Below are 26604 nucleotides of genomic sequence, written 5' to 3' on the forward strand. Positions count from 1 at the left end.
GAAATGGATGCTTGAATAAAATTTGGTGGGAAAAATGTTTATATGAATCAAAAGCCAAGTCAAGCTATGTAGTTTTAGCTTCTTGACTTAAAAATAAGTCAATCTTCTCTAAGTTCATTATACTAAGATCTAAACAGAATATATTTTAAAGGTGGTTTGTAAATAAATGAAAAGAATGATAACCAGCTAAGTCAGAACTAAAAGATGGTCAGAATCAAAGCAACTCAAAAGATAATTTAACAATCAGGGAGAAATTTTTTAACTAGGCAGATTAGAGTCAAGAGTAATATGTGGTTTCTGAGGATGGCTGCAGAATCTTTTTAAACACAGGGGAATTTGCATCTTCCTGGAATTGCTTTCAAGTACTGCTGCCAAGGATATTCAATTACATTAGCAAATTTAATCCTCTTCCTCAACCCAACAAGTTAGAAAGTGACAGAGTATTCTGAAGTGACATTTACTATTTGCCCTCTTCCTGTTTCAGCATCTTTTGAGTTTGCTTCCTGTGCTGCAGGAAGTTCTATAAGAGAATTCTTATTCTCTTATAAGAATTCTGTAAGAGAAAGAAAGTCAATTCTGTAAGATAAAAATTCTACCTTTCTCTTCAAGGGTCAATTATATGAGAAAAGAAAAAAAAAAAAAAAAAAAAAGAAGTACCCTAAGCATCTAAAATCAACACTTCATAATTTCTAGCTGGAAAGGAAAACAGATTTCAAAATAGGCCTCCTTGCTATTGTGTTCTTAGCTGAAAAAGTAGTTGCTTGCATTAAGGAACTATGTATAACATATCTAGAAGAGGCCTCCATGAGTGGGGAGTGGTTTTTTCCACTGATTATCCATGGGATTCATGTTTTGAAGTGAACCATGCCCGTACAACACTGGAATGTTGCCATACCTTCTGATATTAGTCAGTATTTCCTTCTGTCACAGCATGTAGCCTCCTCAATACTCAGACAGACTTGCATTGCATAGTGACAAAGTAGTAATCTCTTAATGCTGCTAACATAATCTCTCATGTTACATTTAAATTGACTCAGTGAAATAATCCATCAATATCTGCCATATCTATGGATGCTAAGCAGTTTAACCAATTATTATCAACATCAACTAAATCTATTTAAATTAAATTTAGTTGAAAAATCCATTTCATTCCGGAGGACAAGAGTATTTACTCCCCCCCTCCTGCTGATGTAGCTAAAGAAAGCTTAAAAATTCTTGTTCTTCTTCCTGGGTAATCAGGCAAGCCTTTTAACTTCAATCTCATTATTTATTACCACTTTAAATAATGTTCACTTAACAGTGATGTTCTTGACAACTGATGTTGGAGAAGACTCTTCAGAATCCCTTGGACAGCAGGGAGATCAAACCAGTCAATTCTAAAGGAAATCAACACTGAATATTCATTGGAAGGACTGATGCTGAAGCTGAAGCTCTGATACTTTGACTACCTGATGCGAGAACTGACTCAATGGAAAAGACCCTGATGCTGGGAAAGATTGAAGGCAGGAGGAGAAGCAGACGACAGAGGATGACATAGTTGGATGGCATCACTGACTCAATGGACATGAGTTTGAGCAAGCTCCGGGAGTTGGTGATAGACAGGGAAGCCTGGCGTGCTGCAGTCCATGGGGTCATAAAGAGTTGGACACGACTGAGCGACTGAACGGAACTGACAATTTCAGAACTCTGAAAAAGTTAACACTTCTACCTGAAGTGATTACATGATTATATTCATTTGGCTAAGTAGACTGGCCGAAATGTGCCAGTATCACGGAAGAAAGACAGTCTTTATAAAGATTATACTTCCCAAATGTTAATACCAGGTTTATTTACTATACAAAGAAGGTCTTAAAATGCCTCTATTTCCTTCTATCTCTTTTAAAGCCAACAAATATATATATTTTTTTAATACAATAGGTCTTTGTTGGTTATCCATTTTCTTTTTTTTTTTCTTTTTTTTCTTTTATTAGTTGGAGGCTAATTACTTCACAACATTGCAGTGGGTTTTGTCATACATTGATATGAATCAGCCATAGATTTACACGTATTCCCCATCCCGATCCCCCCTCCCACCTCCCTCTCCACCCGATTCCTCTGGGTCTTCCCAGTGCACCAGGCCCGAGCACTTGTCTCATGCATCCCACCTGGGCTGGTGATCTGTTTCACCATAGATAGTATACATGCTGTTCTTTTGAAATATCCCACCCTCACATTCTCCCACAGAGTTCAAAAGTCTGTTCTGTATTTCTGTGTCTCTTTTTCTGTTTTGCATATAGGGTTATCGTTACCATCTTTCTAAATTCCATATATATATGTTAGTATGCTGTAATGTTCTTTATCTTTCTGGCTTACTTCACTCTGTATAAGGGGCTCCAGTTTCATCCATCTCATTAGGACTGATTCAAATGAATTCTTTTTAACGGCTGAGTAATATTCCATGGTGTATATGTACCACAGCTTCCTTATCCATTCATCTGCTGATGGGCATCTAGGTTGCTTCCATGTCCTGGCTATTATAAACAGTGCTGCGATGAACATTGGAGTGCACGTGTCTCTTTCAGATCTGGTTTCCTCAGTGTGTATGCCCAGCAGTGGGATTGCTGGGTCATATGGCAGTTCTATTAAAGCCAACAAATATTAATACAGATTTTTTTTACCAGGATGTACCTGAGTTGCTTTCCATTAGGATATAGTGTAAGATAAGCAATCTTCAATTTTAAATACAAAAGTATTTTTCAATTCAGAATTCGGGTGTCTATCTCACTGTTTCTGATGTGAAAAATTAAGCAATTAGTCCTTATTTAAAAATTGTATGTTTATAAAGGGCAGATGGTATAATCATTCTAAAAAGAAAAAAATTCCTGAAAATGAGCTGTCTCAGAGTTTTGAAACAGATATTGACTTTTTTCAGATCTGTATTATCAGCAAAATATCAGTAGAATTAGGCTGATAAACATAAGCTTCTCAAATGGTCTTATTATTTTGTTTAGTTTCATTTCCATTTTAGAAATTGCTGTTGCCTTATGATTCTTTAAAAAGCAAATAAGAAGATCACAAGAGAGTCATGTCTAGAGGCACGTTGGCGTCTCCTGACTCCTATCATTCCTATGTAGATACTGCACAGAGTTGACTGTGCATCGACTGCTAAGCTGGAAGCTCTGTGAGGGCAGGGAGTATCATTTGTCTTTGTCCTTATTAGTTCACAGTCAATCTTCAATAGCAATACTTAAAGGGATGAATAAACAGATCCATTTAGGATCAACAACATATATTAAAAACATCAGAAATGGCCTTCCAAGGGAATCTTGAGTATGATTGTATTTTAAGTTTAATGATTAATACTGAATGACCAAAAAAAAAAAAAAAATCAAAGTCTACTCTTCTTTTGGTCAATTAGAGTATTTCAGTTCAGTTCAGTCGCTCAGTCGTGTTCGACTCTTTGCAACCCCATGAATCGCAGCACACCAGGCCTCCCTGTCCATCACTAACTCCCGGAGTTTACTCAAACCCATGTCCATCGAGTTGGTGATGCCATCCAACCATCTCATCCTCTGTAGCCCCCTTCTCCTCCTGCCCTCAATCCCTCCCAGCATCAGGGCCTTCTCCAATGAAGCTCTTTGAATGAGAGTATTTAGGGCCCCATAATAGCACTGTTATGCTATGCTTGGGAGAGGGAGTAAAGGGCAAAAACATTAATTAAGATGGGTGGTGTGTGTCAGATTCTATTTCTCTATGATTCTTTGAGGCTCAGTGCTCTTTTTTAAAAAATATTTATTTATTTCAAATAGGATATACTGTAAGATAAGCAATCTCCAATTTTAAATATAAAAGCATTTTTCAATTCAGAATTCTGGTGTCTGGCTCACTCTTTCTGATGTGAAAAATTAACCCTGCAGCATGCAGGATCTTCCTTGTGGCAAGTGGGCTTTTCTCTAGTTGTGACATATGGGGCTTAGCAGCCCTGAGGCATGTGGGAACTTAGTTTCCCAACCACGAATTCAATCCGTGTTCCCTGCATTGCAAGGTGGATTTTTAACCACTATACCACAAGGGAAGTCCCCTGAAGCTCAAGAGTCTGAATGAGGCTAGTGAAAGAAACCTGCAGGGGGTATCACAGGTATGGCTAGCAATCTGCTTGTGGCACATGGGAGCAGTACACATTCTAATCTAAATCTTTCTTTTCCTTGGCATCAGTCTAGGACATTCATGCTTGTGTAGCTCCTTTTCAATGCCCAGCTTCCACAATCTATGTTGAAAATGATAAAAACAAACTGTTGTTGTTCAGTTGCTCAGTCGTGTCCAACTCTTTGCGACCCCATGCACTGTATCACACCAGGTTTCCCTGTCCTTCACAATCTCCCAGAGTTTGTTCAAACTCATGTCCATTGAGTCAGTGATGCTATTTAGCCATCTCATCCTCTGCTGCTCCCTTCTCCTTTTGCCTTCAATCTTTCCCAGCATCAGGGTCTTTTCCAATGAGTTGGCTCTTTGCATCAAGTGGCCAAAGTATTGGACCTTCAGCATTATTCCTTCCAATGAGTATTCAGGGTTGATTTCCTTTAGGATTGACTGGCTTGATCTCCTTGCTCCAATTGGATACAATCTAAATGTGTATTAGTGCGACTCAGAAGAAAGTTGGTCGATCTATGTAATGAAGTACAGAGCCACTGAATGTGTTTTCACACACAGAGATACATGCCTGTGTGTGAATAGTAAGTTTCCTGAAATTGATCAAAGTGGTTACTTCTGGGAAATGGGAGGTCAAGCTAAGTTTCCTGAAATTGATCAAAGTGGTTACTTCTGGGAAATGGGAGGTCAAACTCGGGAGGGGAAAGGGCAGAGTGCACTATCTATTTTTTTTAAATATGGTTTGATTTATTCATCATGAGTAATTACTGGTTTTATAAACAAAAAAGGAAAAAAAATTCCATTTCTATGGAATCTCTTCTTTTTCCAATCACTTTAAAACAGATTAGTAACATTACCAAACTGAAGTTCCCTAGAATTTCTGCATGAGGAGGAATGTTGCATCCTGCACCTCCTTGAGGCAAAGGAGGCTTCCTTGCACTCACCATCTTCCAGGCATAGCTAACATTGTAGGCCTCCTTTCCAGTTTCTCTCAGCTTATTTATGTGCCAGGACAGAGATGAGTTCACAGGGACTGCGATAATCTGGCTGCCCAGAGGGAGGCTGCATTGGCAAACAGAATGAAATACTTCAGGCAAAACATAAAATGAAGCACTTAATTAAAGGCAGGGAAGATGCTGTGAGTCACTGACCACCTCCTGATTTTGAAAAGCAATGAAGCTCATCACTTTTGAAAGAGATAATGTGAGATTTTCAATTTTGTAAAAGCATTATGTCAGCTCTGCACTGAAAACATTCCTTCCTCTCTATCCCTGACCCCCTGATTCTAATTCTTTCCAGAGACTAACTTGTCTCAAATCACTCAGTCATTAATTTACAACCAATGAGCACAAAGACCCATTTCTCTATAGGTTACCATCTGCCAAAATAATGTATCACGGTTGGAAAAAATCCAATCTGTTCCTTATTTCAAGAGAAAATGTTGTATATGATTGTGCTGTCAACTTGGAATGGACAGTGCTTTGCCAAGCTATTTTTTGGCATGCTCTAGAGCTGGTCCTCAACTTAACCTCTTAGTCTGCCAACAATTTCCAACTTGGTATAACTGGAGTATCTTTAAAAATGAGATGAGATATATCTGATTTTACAACTAAAGGCAATGTGAACATAAGAATTTGATTTATAAGACATTTCCCCCAAATAATAGTTTTAAGAGATCTTACCTACTTTACAAAGTAAACAAAATTTTGGCTACTATTCTTATATCAAAAACCATACTCTTGATAACATTAAAATAATTTATATACTTGCTTTATTTCCTATTATAAACACTCATATTTGACCTCCATGGATCCTATTCTCTGAGAAAAAAACAAGATATTATGACCCTCACCTTTTCCTTACCTTAGGATATTTTGCCGAACCAACTCAAATTTGGGGATATTTTCATAATGAATGATGTCGGTGTGAAGTGGGGGTTCTGAGAGTAAATATGGCCTGGTAAGAGATGGATGCATAAGGGTATACCCTGAAATAAGAAAAAAAAAACACACACACACTATGGGAAACACGTTGAAGGAAGAACTGATTCTAATAAAAGTGCTCATCATAGGTTTGAAATGTGGGATATTCTGGGAGGGCTGCTCAACACTCAGCTTCTCAGTCTGTAACTCAGCAGTCCAATAAAACCTGAACTTGTTTTATGTTTTCTTGCATAAAACTTTGGAAGTGTAGCAAGATGTCTTATTGAACATCTCCCTAATCACGAATATTTGGGAGGTACTGACCATTTGGTTTTCATTTTATAAAATCTATCACATAAACCTTAATGTCAGTAAATATTAAGAAAACAATATAGACCAAAAAAAGATCCAAAGGATCACTTGTATGTTTCATTCAATCCTCAAGTCTAATTTCCTGATGGCTACAAGTAACTATTACCTACCCTTCAACACAAGATAGAAACAAATGCGCAATCTTTAGATTCATTCTGCCATCATTACGGTGTTCTACAACAAATAAGTAGTCCTAGTCCCCCTTTTTCTACAAATACCATCATTTTCCTACTTTGTTAGTATCAGAATATCTACAGATGACTTTTCTTCAGGATGTTAAAGAAAATGTTCTTTCCTATGTAAGTTTTAGTAGATTACCTTTGTCATCTATGAGGAAAGTATAGGACGCCAAGGAGTCTTGGTAATACGTCACGTCTTCAAGGATGTAAGCCAGGTTCACATCCACACCTACAATTCCCAGGAGGAGGTTTCCAAAATAACAGGGTTTACTTACAGTCATTATCAAACCTATGGGTTAAAAACAAAGCAAAAAATCAAAATATGTCAGAGAAAGCATTGAACAAAGGCTGGTGCTGCGCTCCAGGCGCTGGGAAGGCCGCACGCAGCATCTTATTTGCTCTGGAGAAGTTTCCTGTGTGACGTGGCAACCAAGCACTGCTTTGCGGACAGCACAGTTATGAGTGTGAGGAAAACAGGGTCTTTAGGAATTCAGACATCTTACTTAACTTAAATGGAGGTAATTTGTACCTTTTCCACTATTTTTTCACCAAAAAGGATACGACACTCCAGATCCACACAAAACATCAGAAATATATATATCATTCTACTTCCAAAGTGGGGATGATTTAACTGACTTTGCAAGACCACTGGACAAAAAAATCTAACATTCTGGGCTCTAGCCCAGCTGTGCCCTTTCTGTATCATACATATGATACTAGACATTGAGCCTTGATCTTCAAGTCCATTTAAAGGACACAGCAGTCATTACCTTACCAATTTCTGTGCTGTGCTGGGCTCAGTCGTGTAGTCACGTGGGACTCTATTGTGACCCCATGAACTGTAGACCGCCAGTCTCCTCTGTCCATGGAAGCTTCCGGGCAAGAATACTGGAGTGGATTGCCATTTCTTTCTCCAGGGGACCCTCCCAACCCAGGGATTGAACCCGTCTCCCATGTCTCCTGCATGACAGGTGGATTTTTGACTGCTGAGCCACCAAGGAAGCTCACCTTACTCATTTCTAGGGGATGTTAAGTGAAAGAGATTATGGATAAAGGAAAGCTTATAAGGTATTCTACTTTATTAATGAATCCTATAAAAAACCAGAAAGATAATGAGAAAAATAAAACATAAAAAGGTACAGAATCTTATGATGTGGCCACTTAGAACTCTGAGCAGCTAAAGGAGACATTAAAATTCTAAGGGAATGTATTTCTAGTCACTTGGGCCAAGAGCTTGCAAACGTTTACATAAATGGTCAGATAGTAGATATTTTAGGCTTTGTGAGCTATTTAACCTCTGGTGCATATTTTTTGTTTCTTTTTTTTCTAAGAAACCTTTAAAAACATAAAAGCCATTCTTAGCTCACAGGCCATAAAATAGGATAAATAGGGAAAGAGAAAAGCCAAGGGGAGGAAGACCTACAGAAGTAGAAGGCATGAACAGTGGTCAATGCACTGCCCGGAGCAACAGAACAGCTGGGCTGTCTTCTCACTTCTACTACTGAGTTGGCTAAGACGTGCCACCTCTCTGAATGCGTCTCCTTGTGCATTGTATGGGGAGCTGAGACAAAGTGATCTCTAGGACCCTGACAATTCTACAATCCTATGGTTCTAATGAGGTTGCAAAGAGTCGGACACAACTTAGCGACTGAACAGCAACAACATGGTTCTAAATAAAATTGAGAACAAAAAGACAGATAGTTTCTCTCCATCTTGCTCTTATGTATTACAGCACTTGATGACATGTTCATGCCTACCAGCATGGCAGAAAGCCATTCTTTTATCAAAACCTAGGAAAGGAATTAAAATCAACTTGAAGACTTCTACAGAGAGAATAGTTTCTGATGTCCACTCAAAATATTATTGAGTTGTTGTGCCTGCAAAGGCCAATTAAATGTACCACTTGGAAGGAAGAAGTGGATACAACACTGAAAAACCGTGAAAAGTTATGCCCTGTTGTAAGACAAGTAAGTTCTGGGTATATAATGTACAGCATAGGGGCTATAGTTCTAGCTATTAGTACTGAACATTTAAAAGTTGTTTTGGGTAGATCTTAAAAGTTCTTAACACAAGAAATAAATTATAACTACATGAGGTGGTTTGTATACAGTAAGCTTATTGCAGTATTTTGCAATATATACAAATATCAAATCATCATGTTATACACCTAAAACTAATGCTCTGTTGTACACTAATTATAACTCAGTAAGTCAGGTGGGCCTTAGAAAGCATCACTATGAACAAAGCCAGTGGATGTGATGGAATTCCAGTTGAGCTATTTCAAATCCTGAAAGATGATGCTGTGAAAGTGCTACACTCAATATGCCAGCAATTTGGAAAACTCAGCCACAGGACTGGAAAAGGTCAGTTTTCATTCCAATCCCTAAGAAAGGCAATCCCAAGGAATGCTCAAAGTACTGCACAATTTCACTCATCTCACACGCTAGTAAAGTAATGCTCAAAATTCTCCAAGCCAGGATTCAGCAATACGTGAACTCTGAACTTCCAGATGTTCAAACTGGTTTTAGAAAAGGCAAAGGAACCAGAGATCAAATTGCCAACATCCGCTGGATCATCGAAAAGCAAGAGAGTTCCAGAAAAACATCTATTTCTGCTTTATTGACTATGCCAAAGCCTTAGACTGTGTCGATCACAATAAACTGTGGAAAATTCCGAAAGAGATGGGAATACCAGACCACCTGACCTGCCTCTTGAGAAACCTGTATGCAGGTCAAGAAGCAACAGTTAGAGCTGGACATGGAACAACAGACTGGTTCCAAATAGGAAAAGGAGTATGTCAAGGCTGTATATTGTCACCCTGTTTATTTAACTTATATGCAGAGTACGTCATGAGAAATGCTGGGCTGGAAGAAGAACAAGCTGGAAGCAAGATTGCTGGGAAAAATATCAATAACCTCAGATATGCAGATGACACCACCCTTATGGCAGAAAGTGAAGAGGAACTAAAAAGTCTCTTGATGAAAGTGAAAGAGGAGAGTGAAAAAGTTGGCTTAAAGCTCAACATTTAGAAAACTAAGATCATGGCATCTAATTCCATCACTTCATGGGAAATAGATGGGGAGACAGTGGAAACAGTGGCTGACTTTAGTTTTTTGGGCTCCGAAATCACTGCAGATGGTGATTGCAGCCATGAAATTAAAAGACTCTTACTCCTTGGAAGGAAAGTTATGACCAACCTAGATAGCATATTAAAAAGCAGAGACATTACATTGCCAACAAAGGTCCGTCTGGTCAAGGCTATGGTTTTTCCAGTGGTCATGTATGGATGTGAGAGGTGGACTGTGATGAAAGCTGAGCGCCAAAAAATTGATGCTTTTGAACTGTGGTGTTGGAGAAGACTCTTGAGAGTCCCTTGGACTGCAAGGAGATCCAACCAGTCCATCCTAAAGGAGATCAGTCCTGGGTGTTCATTGGAAGGACTGATGCTGAAGCTGAAACTCCAACACTTTGGCCACCTAATGCAAAGAGCTGACTCACTGGAAAAGACCCTGATGCTGGGAGGGATTGGGGGCAGGAGGAGAAGGGGACGACAGAGGATGAGATGGCTGGATGGCATCACCGACACGATGCACATGAGTTTGAGTAAACTCCAGGAGTTGGTGATGGACAGGGAGGCCTGGTGTGTTGCGATTCATGGGGTCGCAAATAGTCAGACACGACTGAGTGACTGAACTGAACTCAACTGAAGACAAGAAAAAAGAAGAGCTATGCAATGGGTATTTATTATAAATTCAAAAGCATTCTTTAAGTAGTCAATTTTCAGAATGCTATCTATTGGTTTTAAAACATTTTAAAATAATAGTTATCTAAGAAGCTTTTAAATATGCATTTTGGAGATTTTTGCTCAGGTATCCCTGGGCAAAGGGGTTATAAGTGATGGGAGCATTGCTATGAGGGCCAGAAGACAGAGTTCACAGTCTGTATGTCACATTCCCCTGGGCTCTAGTCAAAGAAAAGTCTTTTTCACAGAGCAGCAAAGTGCAACAGAAATACTCGGGGACCACATGCTCACTTCAAATTTCTGTTCTCCTCTGGACGTACTGAGAACAAGCTTTATAAAAGAAAGGCAGTCTTACTTTTCAATTATCAATTTGGACAGAAGACTCTTTATCCCATTGTGGCAAATAAAGTATGCTAAGCTCTTGCTACACTTAATGAAACCCCCATACACCCTCCCTACTTTAAAGTACACAGACTTGCATTTTAAAAGAAATGTCTAGTAACTGATACTTGAATCTGTGAAGATTTTGAATTAGAGCCATCTAAACATGAGTTTCTTTAGACTCAGGGTCCCCTTGTCATGGAGTCAGAGGAAGTGTTTTCCAGTAATTTCAGGGACTGAAAATGCAAAGATGAATATGATATACTCTAGTAAGAAAATGCAGCAAATCAGTAAATAGTGATTGAAACCTATTGCATGGGAGTAATAAAACAGGCCCTAAGGAATAAACTTTGGAAAGCATCAGCTTTGCATATAATTTAATTTAAAGCATGGTAGCTTCTGGGTGGAAAATTTTAGGAAGGGTCCCACTCTACGTGATACCGCTAATGGTAACTGAACTTGACTACATAATCCACTCTGCTTGATCAGGACTCAGTTTCTACACCTGTCTCAATTCCTTTCACACAGAATTGTCATGTTCCATTGATCTATTTTTCTCTTATCTGATTAAAATACTTCTTGAGGGTGAGATATGTGTCTTATCCATCCTCGCCTGACAAAATACTTGACTGGCACTCAGCCACATCGGTAAAATGCATGAATTGTCATTTGCATTTAAGACCTGACATTTCCGTATTAAAGGAAATAACCTTATGTAAAGGCATGAGTTTCTATATACATTCTCTATATACATGTATATACATTCTATATACATCTGTTGGCCCTGCCCGAACTAGGAAGGAAAAAGAAATTGAGGTGTGGCAGTAGCTACCATGCTTCTTCCCTATAGAAATAACATGTCTACCTAACTTCTATAAATCATAGCCTCTATAAGATTTATTACTTTTTATATGTGAGTTTTCTCTGAATATTGTGAACATTTCTAGGAAATGGAACTTAAAAACAAGATCTCATATGGTGATGCTGTTTGCCTAGTAATTAGCTGCCTCTTAAACTTCCTTATCAAGAGAAGACGAGAGGGAAGGACATAGGGGAAAAGGATAAGCAAGAAATTGAGGAGGAAAAGAAAAAATTGTATTTTTACTGAGCACATACTGTTGGCCTGGCTTTCCACCAGATGCTTTAAATATACTAGTGCATTTAATCTTCACAATTAATTTGATGGAAATGTTATTTTTACTACTTTAAAGACTAAAAATGTCATCATATGAAGATTAAACACTTTACCTGACATCATATTATGGGTAACTTGTGACATCAGGATATTAATGACAATAATAGTAGTAATAACAAAAACAAAATAATAAATCTAGACCAGTTTATTACTGAAAGGTATTTTGGACACTAATAAATCTTATAAACTTAATAACCCAAAGAGTTATTACGTGAAAGATGTGTTTTTGCAGATAACCAAATGTGAGTTAACAAGATTAAATACATTACCACAAATAACAAGTGGTAGAGTAGGATTTGAAATCCTATCCACGTCAAGCCTGTATCTGTTTGACTACACTGTGTTGCCTTGTCTTTGATGCTGAATCCCAAGCACTTCTGTCTTATTTACCACTTGCTACGCAGTCACTCTTTAGTACCAAATTCACTTTTAGATTTGGGGGAATCCTCACAAAGCTTCTAGATGTACCCATTATGTTTTTTTTTAATTGTTTAATTGGAGGATAATCTCTTTACAATGTTATACTGGTTTCTGCCATACATCAGCATGAATCAGCTGTAAGTGTACATAAGTTCCCTTCCTCTTGTACCTCCTTCCCACCTCCCATCCCAAGACCCATTATGTTGACTGAGGCTAGAGCAATGAGGAAGAAATGAGGCTGTGGATTTCTGCTCTAGAACATAGTACTCACTGGGCCAGTGGTAGGGAGGCTACACAATCCTTTGACCAGAGAAAGGGATGCCCACTCCCCCTAAAGCTCACATGGCAAATACTGAACAACATTTAAAAGTTACTGTTTGACTCATGTCCACTTCTTTTCACTTTCCTTCAGTAGGAAGTTTTCTCCCAACTCACCATCTCCCATCTCATCAGAGAAGGGGAGGCTAAAGACAGCTTCATCAATCATCCGGTTGGGAAGGTTGGTATAGAACCTGCCAACTGTGGTCTCCAGGTTACTCAGCTGGTTCAGCACCATCATGCTGCCCTTAATCACAGGCAAGGCTATCCGGTCCAGCACGCCATACTTCCCTGAGTTCTGTTCAGCCAGATCTCTCAGAAAAGCCAGCTCTTTCAAGCCAGTCACCCCATCTGAAATAGAAAGCCAAGGGAAGACAATGTAAAACAAAGTGGTATATATCCACAGGGTAACCTTGTCATTTAGATCTAATAAGGGTCTCAATGAGGTCTTGCAGGGCCAAAGGGATCTCTGCAGAGACAATCTCGACTCAGGACACAGATACCAGTTCCTGCAGAGGAACAAAGCTGAAGGCATGATCTTTCCTCAAATGGTAAAGAGGCCAAAGGAATTCTTCAAAAGGCAATGATGAAAAACACATGACTAAATAGAGAAGCCCCATTCAGCAAGGATTTCTTCCTTGAAAGTTTAATTATAAAACGTAAATTAGTTTTCTGCATTTAATATTTGAAAGCAAAAGTAATGATTAACAAGCCTGCATTTAATTTAAATTAGTAGATGAAGTTGTAAGAGTTTTAAAGGATTGAGGTTTACCATTTCATTTCTTACCTCTTTGCCTATTAAACACTTGCCAAAGTCTCATGCAACTAAATGAAAGAATTATGGATTGTATTTAGTGATGTCTCCAAACCCCATTTCTTTAAACTCACTTTAATTACAAATGTTTTCATGCTTTATATTATAGGGATAATACTGGATTTGATTTATTTAATATATATTTTTTATGTTTAGAGAGTTTTAAAATCTTTGTAAAAGATTCAGGCATACTGGGATGTATTGTTCTACAACATCTGTAATCTATAGCACAAAAATAAATTTAATAAACCTTTTTTAATGTTTTCGTTTGCTATTGTTGGAACACAGTCAAAAGGATTAGTAACTGATCCCATATGGGTATCATTGTAAACAAATTCAAGTTATTTCAGTCACTACTGAAATTCTACCAATGAGTTTTAAAAAGATTTTTGCCTCATGTTCTTGAACTGTTTAGTCATTAAAAAATCTAAGAGTTCATGGTTCACCTACCTTCAGTGACTTTATCATTTTTTAATAGGAAATATATATATATACTTCTAGCTTTGGAAGTCCATTTCTAAAATCATGGCAGGATCTAATGGATATAATTTCTTTCTTAACACACTGTATATAAATAATTTGGATTTTGCTCCACGCAGACAATGCTAAAGGAGAATCAGAATCAGACTATTGTTGCCTTTGCTTGACACAGAATCGAGATGGGAGGTGAGTGGTATACTTCAGAGTAAAAGACAACACAAAAGATGTGATTGATCCCTGATCTTACACCCTTGAGAAGCTTACAGGAGTGAATGATAAAAGGAGACAATTTGAGGCAATAGAAACATTTCCTTTCTTTGCCATGAACTGCATGGCTCTTTCAAAATGTACAAGAAAAGTAACAAACAGGAATATCTACTAGACAAAGAGCACAGCACAAGACATCAAGATCGGGTTATTTTAGGTCACTCCACTACGAAGCACTGTGCAGGGGCGACAGCAGAGTAAGTAGGGTGGCAGACTGGATTATTCTATCAACAGTGTGGTCGTGCTGGAAACTACATTTCCCAGAATCCCCTTTCTTCTATGCTTCCAGGTTAAATGTGGCCCAAAAGTGAAGTGCTGTAACTGGAGAGGTGAAGTGAGAGATGTTAAGAGACCTGAAAGTTCCAGTTCATTCCACTCTTCTGATTTGTGTTCCCTTTCCCAACTGCTGGCTTACTCACCAAGGGCAACCCAACCAAGGGCAGGCTCACTCCAGATGCTTCACTGAGAATTCACAGAGAGAGCAGCCACAGAGGGACAACAAGCTCTCAGACTTCTACACCAGACTTCCTACAGTCTGCAGTGTCCTAGCCTCCAGATATCCTTGCAAACTTCAACTTGTTCACCCAGATTAGAGCTGGTTAATAACCTTTGAGTTGTCAATTCCTCTTTTTGCATCTTTACTCTTCCAGTCCCCCCCTCCCCAACTGTGTACATTCTTATTCTCTTATTTTAAATTGAGGTATTGTGTTAGTTTCAGGTGTACGACAAAATGATTCAGTTATATACATATATATTTTTTCAGATTACTTTTCAATATAAGTTATTACAAGATATTGAATATGGTTCCCTGCATTACACAGTAAATCTTTGTTGTTTATCTATTTTATGTATAGCAGGATCTGTTGGAGAAGGCAATGGCACCCCACTCCAGTACTCTTGCATGGAGAATCCCATGGACGGAGGAGCCTGGTAGGCTGCAGTCCATCGGGTTGCTACCAGTCAGACATGACTGAGCGACTTCACTTTCACTTTTCACTTTCACACATTGGAGAAGGAAATGGCAACCCACTCCAGCGTTCTTGCCTTGAGAATCCCAGGGATGGGGGAGCCTGGTGGGCTGCCGTCTATGGGGTTGCACAGGGTCGGACACGACTGAAGTGACTTAGCAGCAGCAGGATCTGTTAATCCCATACTCCTAATTTATCCCTCCCTGATACCTTTTCCCTTGGGTAACTGTAAGTTTGTTTCCTATGTCTGTGGATCTGTTTCATATATAGATTCACTTGTATTATTTTTATTTTTTTTTAAGATTTCACATATAAGTGATATCATATTTGTCTTTCTTTATCTGACTTACTTCGGACTTAATTCTCCAGGTTCATCCATGTTGCTGTAAATGGCAATGTTTCATTTTTTTTTTTATGGCTGAGTAATATTCCATTGCACACATTTACCACATCTTAAACCAATCATCTGTTGGTGGGCAACTGGGTTATTTCCATGTCTTTGCTATTATTAATAGTACTGCTATGAACTTTGGGGTGCATGTATTTTTTTTTTTTTTAATTTGAGCTTTTGCTTTTCTCAGATAGAAGTTTATGAGTGGGATTGCTAGATCATATGGTAGCTCTATTTTTAGTTTTTTAAGAAACTTCCATACTGTTTTCTACAGTGGCTGCACCAATTTACATTCTCATCACTAGTACATGTTCTTATTCTGATAATAAACTTGATAGACCACAATTTTCACTGTGATTCTGCTTCCCTATTTGAACTGGCAGAATTAAGGGAATGTGTCAACCCTCTTGAGCAATGTTCAGAGATACTTCTCAGAGAGGTGTGTCAGGCTAGCTTATGGGAAGAAAGAGAAAAGATGAGAGTGGTTAGGGGAAGTAACCAGAAGTTTCAAAAAGTGGAATTATCAGGGGCACAGCAAGTGCACATGATACTCCCATGGGAAGATCCAGGACCAGTGAAGAGATGGGTGACTGCAAGAAACCTGCTTAGTATCTGCCTGAGCAGACCTTCAAAACACATGGGAAAGGCATGATCACTTCCTTTTATGTTTCCTTACACCTGTTCTATTGTCTTTAATTCATTTGCCTTGTCTGTCTTCCTCACTGGGTCAAGGGCTTCTTGAAGACAAGAGGTGTTGTATAATACAGCTCTAAGACTTCAGCTCACTCTGTTTTATATGGTATGTGCTTCATAAGCACAACATATCTTGCATATTTATTATCAGAGCACCCCTACGGAGATTTTATTCTTTTCATTTGACAGATCAAAGTGAGGCTCCCAAGAGATTAAGTAACTAGCCATAAGCCACAAGGCTAGCAAATGCAGACTGAAACTGAAAACCTCTAGACATCAGCCCCTGTGTTTTTCCATGTGCAAGGAGTCCACAAAATATCTGGAAAACAATCATGCTGGCCTAAATACAGATTCCTGGAACTTATCCAGGAGGGTCTGATCACAAATCTGTAGACACCACCTGGGAGTCTGCATTTAAAGATGAATCTACAAGTAATCCTTATCCCATTAAAATATAAGAGCCAGTGCCCCTCAAGCCAGCTGGTTCTACATGGAAATCTGGAAGTGGAGAGGGGAGATAAGAGACCACGGGTGAGGAGGACTCTAAATCACGACGTGTTCTCTCAAGAACAAGAGAATGGGGCCACTTTGAACACTGAGAGGAAGGGACCCAAAGAAGAAAAGGAAGAGCTGTGTATTCATAGGTGTGGGGGAGGGGGGAGGTACACGATACAGCAGGGAGCTAGAAAATTGGGCTGTCGTCAGACTGCAGGATGGTTAAATTGCTGAAGGGAAACTATTGAGTAGTCCATCAGATTTGCCAGTTTAGTAAACTCTCTCACAGACTGATTTAACAGCCCCACAGTCAACCTTAATGAGCACCTAGCAAGTGCCTGGCTCCATCCTGGGTGCTCACTGTACGTCAGGGTTAGTCTTCACAAGAACTCTGTCAAGTAGACACATCTCATTGCCATGACACAGCTACGTAAGGGGATAGGGAGAAAGCGGCACAGGAAGCTTCAGCTGGTGATTCTGCAGGTAAATGTGATATTCACAGTCCTGGTTTTACAGAACAATCTAGGTTAGTACTTGGGCTTCCTGATCTTAAATCAATGAGATAAGTTAATAAGCTCCATACAGTATCAAAACCCAAGTATATACGGAGAAACCAAAAAAAAAAAAAAGGGGGGGGGGTTGTCGCTGCACAGATGCCTATGTAAAACCGTGTAACTGCAGAAGTTTTAGAAATGAAGAGCCGGCTGGACATCCTGACACATGCCCTGAATACCCATATAAGGGGGAGAAAGCTGGGTTTGGGAAGGAATCTGCTCCTTATATCGTCATCAAAGCACCCTGTGATGGTTCTTTCTTATTTTCTGAAAGCAGCATGCACTTAGAGAGAACATTTTATCTGAAGGAAAAGGATCTCGAAATACTACCTACCGTTCATGAGGGCGTAGGTGAGAATCATTACAGAGTTGTTTAGAAAGCTATTTTCTTCATTGATGACACGGAGAGTCGCCTTTTTATCTTCTTCTGAAGAGTCCTTTGATGTAATGCCAGCGGACAGGTAAATGATGACCATGTCTGTATCTAAACAAACACATACAAACTGAATGTTACATCAGAGGCTGGCTAAAGGCAGCAACTCAAGTTCCTCTTCCACTGGACTTTCCTGCCTCAAGGACCTGCCGGGCCCAATCTTCTTACTCATGCCCTTCTGATGCTAAGCTTTCATCTCCCTGCTTCTGCTGCTCTTCCATCCTGCCTGTTCTGGGCCACGAGGCCTCATTTAGCCAGTGTCAGGTAAAGAGATGCTCCTAATGAGTTTACTAGATCAAAGAAGGCAAGTTCCTCCAGGCATCCACGGTTGTGGTAATTCAACCATCCCAGATGGAGGTCTCTCCTGCCTTCTGAAATAGAGCATTCAGAACCTGATTTACTCTTTCCTCAGTGACCCAGGATCTTCACCAGGAATATACATTTTGGGGGAACTAGGCTTTAAAATGATGGTTCTTCCAGAGACTACTGAGATTTGCAAGGTTATCTATCTCTATGTTAAGCAGTTCCAAAAAAACATTTCTGTTTTAAAATTCATCAGTGTAGAAGAGCAGTAAAAAAAGAAAAAAAAAATGTGGACATAGGAGCCAAGTTGCCTGTGTCCACATCTCAGCTGTGCTACTTTCAAGTAGTGTCTGGGTAGATTACCTAACCTTTCTATGCCAAAATTTCATTATCTAAAACAAAATGAGGATAATGACAATATTTACATCATAGGGTTGCTATGAGGGCTAATTGGTTAATTTCAGAGTGAAAGCAAAAGTATGATGCTAAATAGAAAATAAAAGAAAGAAACTTTAACACAAAACAAAAAAGAAAACCCTTGTACTGGCATGAAGAAGCACCTAGACTCTAGAGTAAAATGACTCTCCAGCTAGGGCTAATGACTGAGAACTCTTCGTAGCTCACAGTGAAAACTTCTTTCAAGAGGATTTCCTCAAAAATTAAAGTGGTAGATTTCCTATCACTAAAGATGCAAGGGCTGAATGACAGCTTTAATGGAAGGAGGACAGTAAGCCAGCTGTGTTTTATACTGTCTTTTTAACCTAAGATTCTCTGATTCAGTATCTATTTTTAAGATAACCTACACAGATGTTCTTTTAATGGAGAAATAATGATTGATATGCTATATGCTTGTTTCTTTAGGTTCTTATGGTTGTCATTCATCTGAGATTGCTTTCTATTTACTGGGGTAGGCAGCCTCCAGGTTGGTCCCCCAATGATCCCACTTCCTAATATTCACATTGCTGTGTGGTATCTCTTTGAGGGCAGACTGGATTTAATGACCAGCTTCTTGTGAACAGAATGCAGCAGAGGTCATGGGGTGTCAAGAGATGGATTAGGTAACAGAAAGACCATGGCTTCCACCTGTGTGCTCTCTCTTGGGTAAGCCAGAGAGAATGTTGTGAGCTAGCCTATGGAGAGGCAAGGAACTGAGGCCCTCAGAATCGAATCCGCCAGCAACCACGTGAGTAAACTCAGCAGCAGATCTTTCCCAAGTTGAACTCTGAGATGACAGCCTCTCTGGCCAACAGTTTGATCACAACCTCATAAGATACCTTTCGGCAGAGGCACTCAAACATGCTGTGCCCAGATTCCTTACCTATAAACACTGAGATAATAAATGATTATTGTCTTAAGCCACTGGGTGTTGGGTAATTTATTATCCAGGAACAGATTATTAAAAAAATTATCCTAACAATGATGAGAATACAATGACTGAATTTTCTTCCAATTGAAAATTTCCATTTTAGACTCTTTATCATGCAGAATTGAATAAAAACAACTTGATGCTTTTGAACTGTGGTGTTGAAGAAGATTCTTGAGTCCCATTGGACCGAAAGGAGATCCAACCAGTCCTTCCTAAAGGAAATCAGTCCTGAATATTCACTGAAAGGACTGATGCTGAAGCTGAAGCTCCAATACTTTGGCCACCTGATGCAAAGAACTGACTCATCGGAAAAGACCCTGATGCTGGGAAGGATTGAAGGTGGGAGGAGAAGGAGATGACAGAGGATGAGATGGTTGGATGGCATCATCACCAATGCAATGCACATGAGTTTAAGTAGGCTCTGGGAGTTGGTGATTGACAGGGAAGCCTGACATGCTATAGTCCATGGGGTCAGAAAGAGTCGGACATGACTAAGCGACTGAACTGAACTGAAGACTTAATATATAAGAAAGCTTTAAAGCTAATTTTGATGCTTGAAGAATTCTTTAATAAATATAAATTGCAAATTTAAATTACTTATTTATTCATCAGAAATTAGGGTATGAAAGCTGATGTAAAATCACTAGGGAATATCCTGGTCTTAACCTAGATGTCAGTCTTTTTTCAATGTTGTAAACATAGTCCTATAAATTTTTTTTTTTAGGATGTAAAACAGCTCACTTAAGTTTCAGACTGGGAAAAAAATACTATTTGACCCTAGTAGGTGGGATACAGATATATCATAAAATAAAGTATGATCTAAAGTATGAGACAAACCAACACATGTGAGAAATTCCTGGACACTTTTAAGACTGACCTAAAGTGAACCCTTGGGTTTTCTTACTTGGCTTTATGATTCTGGATAAAATACGCTGTCACTGACAGCTGGTCTTAGGCATAGGCCCATGACTGGAAAGCCAGAAGGCCTGCAGCCTGCAGCTCCTTTAGCTGCCAAGTGTTATTTTCTTTCCATCCCAACAATAAGATACAAGTTCTGCAAGCATTCTCTCTGTCTCTGCCCAGCCCCTGACTCTGTTCCTGCCTCATCCTTAGGCAAAACTGAGCTATTTTTCTATTTTTAAAGATCAGATCTGCCAAATTTGCTCTGATGTATTTTTCTACTTACTAGGGTATCCCCGCTCTAATCACTCATGGGAACATTAAGTCTTGTGATTAGTAATGTTAGGGGTGAATCATTACAGACAACTGGGGCAGAGCAAAGACATAGCATGTACCTGAAAAAAAAGATAACCCTCTCCATGTGACAAGTCCCTGTGTAAGCCACCAGCATTCCTTGGGATCAATGTCAAAGTGGGAAGAACAATCCAAATTTGGACTTTGCCCATGGCATTAGATCCCCACTCCTAACCATCATATTCCTTCTGCTACAAAATGATCCCTCAACCGGTTACCCCCAAAATAAACCTAGAAAAAAAGTCCAAATGTGTTGATGGTATCTGTTACAGATCTACCATGGGGTTGAAAAGAGCCAGCACTGAATAAAAGTTTTAGTTTTTCTTATTAGTGCAAAGCAAATTAGCACAAAGCCACCATGACTTGGCCATGTGGCCCTTGTTCATACGGCTGTCAACATGGGTCAGATACTTGGTTTTCATGCACAGACTAATCCTTCCAATAACCTTATAAGGTAGGTAGGTAGGTCTTACTCATTGAGAAAATCCTACTAAATGGTCTTCAAAAAGTGCCAGGTAAACAGTAGAGTAGATAATAAATACTTGCCTGTGGAGTGAATACAAGTTCTGATGTACCGTATAAATTCGTAAGAGGAGTATGTAGACTCTTCACTATGCTATAGCCAAGGTGACTAATGGTCCTTGACTGTCTCTGGGCTAGGGGTCAAATTGGGATGTCTAGGGTATCTGTGCTCCTTTAGCCAGCGCAATAAGTCTTAAAGGAAACTGAATATCATTATAATCACAGCTAATCTGTACTTAATATTTATGATGAGATACTGGATCTTATTATCACCCTCAGTTTGCAGATGGGGGAAACCAGACCTGGAGAAATCAAGTAATTTACACAAGTTTCAAAAAATTTCAGAGAAGGAATTTGAACACACATTGGTTGACATTCAAAATCTGCATACTTAACTACTATGTAACATTGCTTGAAAGCACTTCAAACCTCTCCTTAATAAACCAGGTAATACTAATTCCTGACATGTTTCATTATGTAGCCTAATTTGGGTTTTTCTTTCTTTGAACTACCAGTAGACACTGTAAAATGGAAGCCTGTGAGATAAACTTTAGAAATATCTTACTTGACCTAGAAAAAGACCCTTTTTCACATCTAAAAAATAGTCCCATCAAAATGTGTCCAAATCAGTGACTCTTCTTGCCATGTTTTTGCTTGCCAACATTAGGAAAATCCCCCAAAACCCAAAGGAGAAATGTTTCCTGCCAAAGCAGCTTTCTGCTAACATACAGTGCAGGAAGGTTAGTAAGAAGAGGTTTAATGAAGTCTCTATTGACAGTTTTAAAGCTGGAACAAATGACAACATTTGAAAAATCAAGGGGTTTCACATAAAAATCCAGATTTCTGGCTTCTCTTAAAACAGAAGATCTGGCAACACTGGACAGGCACTCCTGCAGGGCTGAACAGAAGAGCAGCTGCCTTCTTGATTAGGATACTCTCTCTAGCTGTCTGTGCTCCCCAAACGAGCCCCAAACCTTATCTTGAGCTCCCTTGACACCTCACTGCCTGGCTGCTGCCAGTCTAAGATTTCTCTCTATTACTTGAACAGTGTCATCACAAAAATTGGACTTCACCTCTAAAGATAGTTTGAGAACTGAACAATCAAGTAAAAGGAGCACGTCTGATGAGGAATGCTGACAGGCAGATAACAGCTGGTGAAGGGCATCCACAGATCAATGGCATTGGCCAACTAGCCAATCTGTCTTGACTGCTCAAGAGGCCAACCTTATCCTTTGGCTTCACTGAACTAGGGACAACTTTACACTCAGGCATCCTGTAATATTGGTTATGGATAGCTGGTGCTTGCCAAGGTTAGTAGGCAAAATTCTAAGATGACCCTGAAGACCCACACTCTTATATGATCCCCTACTCTTGAGTATGAGCATGACCAGTCATTTGCTTCTGACCAACAGAATATGGCAAAGGTAATGGGATATTATTCCTGTGATTGTGCTACATATATGGCAAAGATGGAGGGATTCTGCAGATGTAGTTAAGGTCTTAATAAGTTATCCATGAGGGAGAGTAGTTTGTTTAAATCAGAAGAGTGAGCCTGATAAGATCAGATGAAACCTTTAAAAGAGGGTCCAAGTCTTCCCTGACATCCAGGGCTGGAAGGAAAGATGCTCTCCTCCTGACCTTGAAGAAGCAAGTAGACATGAGTTTTACAATTGGAAAGAAATAAATTCTGCCAACGGTTGAGCTTGGAGAGGACTCTGAAACTCAGATGCAACCACAGACCTGGCTGATATCTAGACTGCAGCCTTATATAATCCTAAACAGAGAAGCAACGGATGGACTCCTGTCCCATGGAAGCTGTGAGATAACAATATAGAGAAACGTAAAAATGAGACACCATCTACCACCATTACCTGTCATAATTACTGTAGCTTCTTTCAGGGGCTCATCTTGTGCCAGCACTAAGCTGGGCATTTATCAATGCTGTCTTAGTTTTAATGCAGACACATTGAAGAGCTTGAAAATATATTCATTAAATTTATCTCAATAGGGTACAGTCATTAAAAAACAAACAAAAAAAACAAACAGATTTTCAAATATAAAAGAGAAAACGACATAGATTCCTTTCAGTAGTTTCAAAGCATGGGTCTTATTTCAAATATCCTTTCCTTTACTTTAGCCTGCATCCTAATTCCAGATTTTCTTTAATACATGAAAATTAAATTAGAGTGCTTTTGTACATTGGAAGGACTGTGCTCATCTAAATGACAGCTGGTTAGAGGAAGGAAGGATCAAGGCAAGAATTCAGGCTGCCCTGTTTTTGCACACATGCGCACAAGCAGACAGTCACTCTAAGTGAGGTGGACAATTAGCATTAAAAAGGATGTGGATACTCTCCAGGGAAATAAACAAGGATATGTTCCTAATAAAAGGGCAGGAAGAAGAGGCCCAGGGAGTAAAGAAATCATGCAGAGTACCTTTGATTGGAAAAGATGAGAAAATCTAGTAAGTTCCTAGTATTAGATGATAATATGACAACACAAGAAATTTTTATCCTGTCAGTTTAGGCAAAACCCCCTCTGGACATAGTTGCGTGATCAGTTAACAATATATTTCTATCACCATCATTTATTTAGTTTATGAGCTCCATGCCAGAAGAGCAAAGGCACTTACTTGCTTGGAATTTGGTGCCGTTGTTTGTGCTTCGAATCAGCTGAAATGCCTTTTGAAATCCCACTGCATGCTGGGTAGGGCTGTCCAAGGACTTGACGCTGCTGACGAAGGTGGACATCTTCCTTTTCGTCTCACTGGTGGCTGGAGACAGGAACGTCTTATAGCACTGGTCAAGGGAGCAAGTCCTGACGGTGTCTGCCACCGTCAATACGGAAATCTGGAGGGGAAAACACACACACAGGCAAACAAAAACTTGTTATTCTGCCAAGGAAAAGTGTTTTACATTTCAGAAGAGCCTGCAAGGTGAGAAGTCCTACAGGACAGTTTTGAAGAGTTTAAAAATAAAAGCCCAGAGGCATCAATCTACCATATTTGAAGAACAGTTAAAGATTGGTAAGGGACACAGACTCAGACCCTAGAGTTTTGTTTTTGTTCCAAGATGAAGTCAGGAGTATGGTGTTTGTCTAGAACATTAAAAACAATATTTAACACAGAGAAAAATCTTGACAAGTACGAACGATCATTTTCCAACTGTAGGTGGGATGAGGGTAACAGTAAAGGGTACGTGTGTGTGTGTTTAAATATATTTTTTCGATGTGGACTATTTTTAAATTGTAATTCAATATTTTTTTTACAATAATGCTTCTGTTTTATGTTTGTTGGGGGGGCGGGCCCTGAGGCATGTGGAATCTTGGCTCCCCAACCAGAGATTGAAGCTGCACCCCTGCATTGGAAGGCAAAGTTTTAACCAATGGACTGGCATGTAAGTCCTGGGTGTGTGTTTTAAACAATTAGATTAGTGAGCAAAACCTTAGGAGATGGAAAAGTCAAATGTCTACAGGTGATAGATTATCATTAGCTGGAAACACAGCTATCTCTAAGGTGTCCTAAAGATTAATAAACCTCTAGCAGCCTTCTTTTATCCCTCCCCTCCTATCAATCTTGAGACAAAGTCTGGCCACTCACCAGTGTCCAAGCCTTCACCTTGTTCCTCCCTAGTATAACTAGCAGTGTGAAAGTTACAGCTAATTAGCCGTCTTAACAGAAGCCATTAAGGAAGTGCAAGACTCAGTTTGGTGGAACTGAATTGAAATTGAAATTGAAAGTTGCTCAGTCATATCCGACTCTGGGACCCCATGGACTATACAGTTCATGGAATTCTCCAGGCCAGAATACTGGAGTGGGTAGCCTTTCGCTTCTCCAGGGGATCTTCCCAACCCAGGTCTTCTGCATTGCAGGCGGATTCTTTAGCAGCTGAGCCACAAGGGAAGCTCAAGAATACTGGAGTGGGTAGCCTATCCCTTCTCCAGCGGATCTTCCCGACCCAGGAATCGAACCGGGGTCTCCTGCATTGCAGATGGATTCTTTATCAACTGAGCTATCAGGGAAGCCCAGTTTGGTGGGAGTGGTTTTAAAAAGAGATCTGAAACTAGTATTGGCAGCTACTTCCTCAGACACAAGAATAAAAAGTAAACCACTCTGTTTTCTCAAAGCCATTTTTAGAGGTGGACTGAAAAATACATACCATAAAACACAAAGTGTTTTTAAAAGGGTGTTCAAGAAAGACCCAATGCTAGTGGGAAGGGTAGAGGGAGTCATTGGGGTCATCGATACCTTGTCGTGTTCATCGATGGCACTGAGGATGACTTGAGCAGCATCCTTGGCGATCTGAAGCTGCGTGTCTGTGACCGAGGCCCCGTGGTCCAGGATCACTACTACGTGCTTTGACTGCGGCCGGACGGTAGAGACGTAGATCGGTCTAGAAGGGCAAGAAGCTCTCAGGGGTCACTCCTGGTTTAGCAGAAAGGATTGGACCTAACACAGCTGCGAGTGCTACACAGGCAGGCATGCTGGCCTCTGTGTGTTTCAGGGGGGATGGCACGAGGGTGGAGAGACCAGCGTGGAATGAGAAAACTATCCTGGTACATTGAAAACAGCATCTCAAGACCATCATGGGTGTCTGCACAACCGGGACTGGTGACGTCTGTCTTCCAAAGATTAGAGAAATTGGGAGAAAATTTTAAGAAGCAAAGCCTTTGGAAGACTGGCTTTTTCAGCCTGTGGGCAAGTCCACCCTCCCAGGAAAAAGACCTGGTGGCCCAACAGGCAGCAGAGACATACCAGCAGGGAGAAAAAAGCCCAGTTTTTCAGTGCTGAGTCCTCTGCAGACTTTGAGAGGGGCTTGGCTAAAACCGAGGCAGCCTATCATTTGTGAGCTTGCTGAGCACCTCTGAATAGCAGGTTTCGTTTCTCTCTCCCCAGACAAAAGCCATTGCTAGGAGGGTTCTTTCCTTTCCGTACCAAAGCCATTTATACAGGTCAGCCACCAAAAGGCCCCTTATCAGAGATTTAAAACCGTGCCACCAGATTTGTCCAAGCCTGTGATAGCCACTCTTCTTGCCAGGTTTTTGTTTGCCAACATTAAGAAGAGTGGGTGGGGGTGGATAGGGGAACTCCAAAGGAGAAAAACCTCCCATCAAAGCGGCCTTCTGTGAGTGTGCAGTGCAGGCAGGTTTGTGAGAAGAGGTTTAATGAGGTCTCTATTCACAGTGTTAAAGCTGGAACAAATTAGAGGGAGCTTAAGAGAGCAAATCAGCCTCGAGAGAATTCTCTCCTTTATGGACACCCTTAAAACACTAGATTTTTCCATGAAATGTTAGATGCCAGTTGAGTCACAAAAGCCTGGGTACAAAGTAAGAAATACAGGCAAAGCACCAAAAAACTCAAAATCGGGCCAAGTTTACACTAATTGTTCTCAAGCCAAAAGTCCTACATT

The 26604-nt window shown here is 39.9% G+C and overlaps 1 protein-coding gene across 1 annotated transcript in view; it reads right to left on the minus strand.

The window, feature by feature from the left end:
* Positions 1-26604, minus strand: part of CACHD1 (cache domain containing 1) — a 231833-nt gene that overhangs the window by 36103 nt on the left and 169126 nt on the right. Inside the window, exons 6-12 of the mRNA XM_043461068.1 lie at positions 25443-25587; positions 23829-24045; positions 17654-17803; positions 12775-13008; positions 6741-6890; positions 5992-6115; positions 5073-5190 (exon numbers count right to left, since the gene is read on the minus strand). Coding sequence (XP_043317003.1) covers positions 5073-5190; positions 5992-6115; positions 6741-6890; positions 12775-13008; positions 17654-17803; positions 23829-24045; positions 25443-25587 — 1138 coding nt within the window. The remainder of the gene's footprint in view (positions 1-5072; positions 5191-5991; positions 6116-6740; positions 6891-12774; positions 13009-17653; positions 17804-23828; positions 24046-25442; positions 25588-26604) is intronic.

The sequence above is a fragment of the Cervus canadensis genome, chromosome 2, assembly GCF_019320065.1.
Source record: "Cervus canadensis isolate Bull #8, Minnesota chromosome 2, ASM1932006v1, whole genome shotgun sequence".
Taxonomy (NCBI): Eukaryota; Metazoa; Chordata; class Mammalia; order Artiodactyla; family Cervidae; genus Cervus; species Cervus canadensis.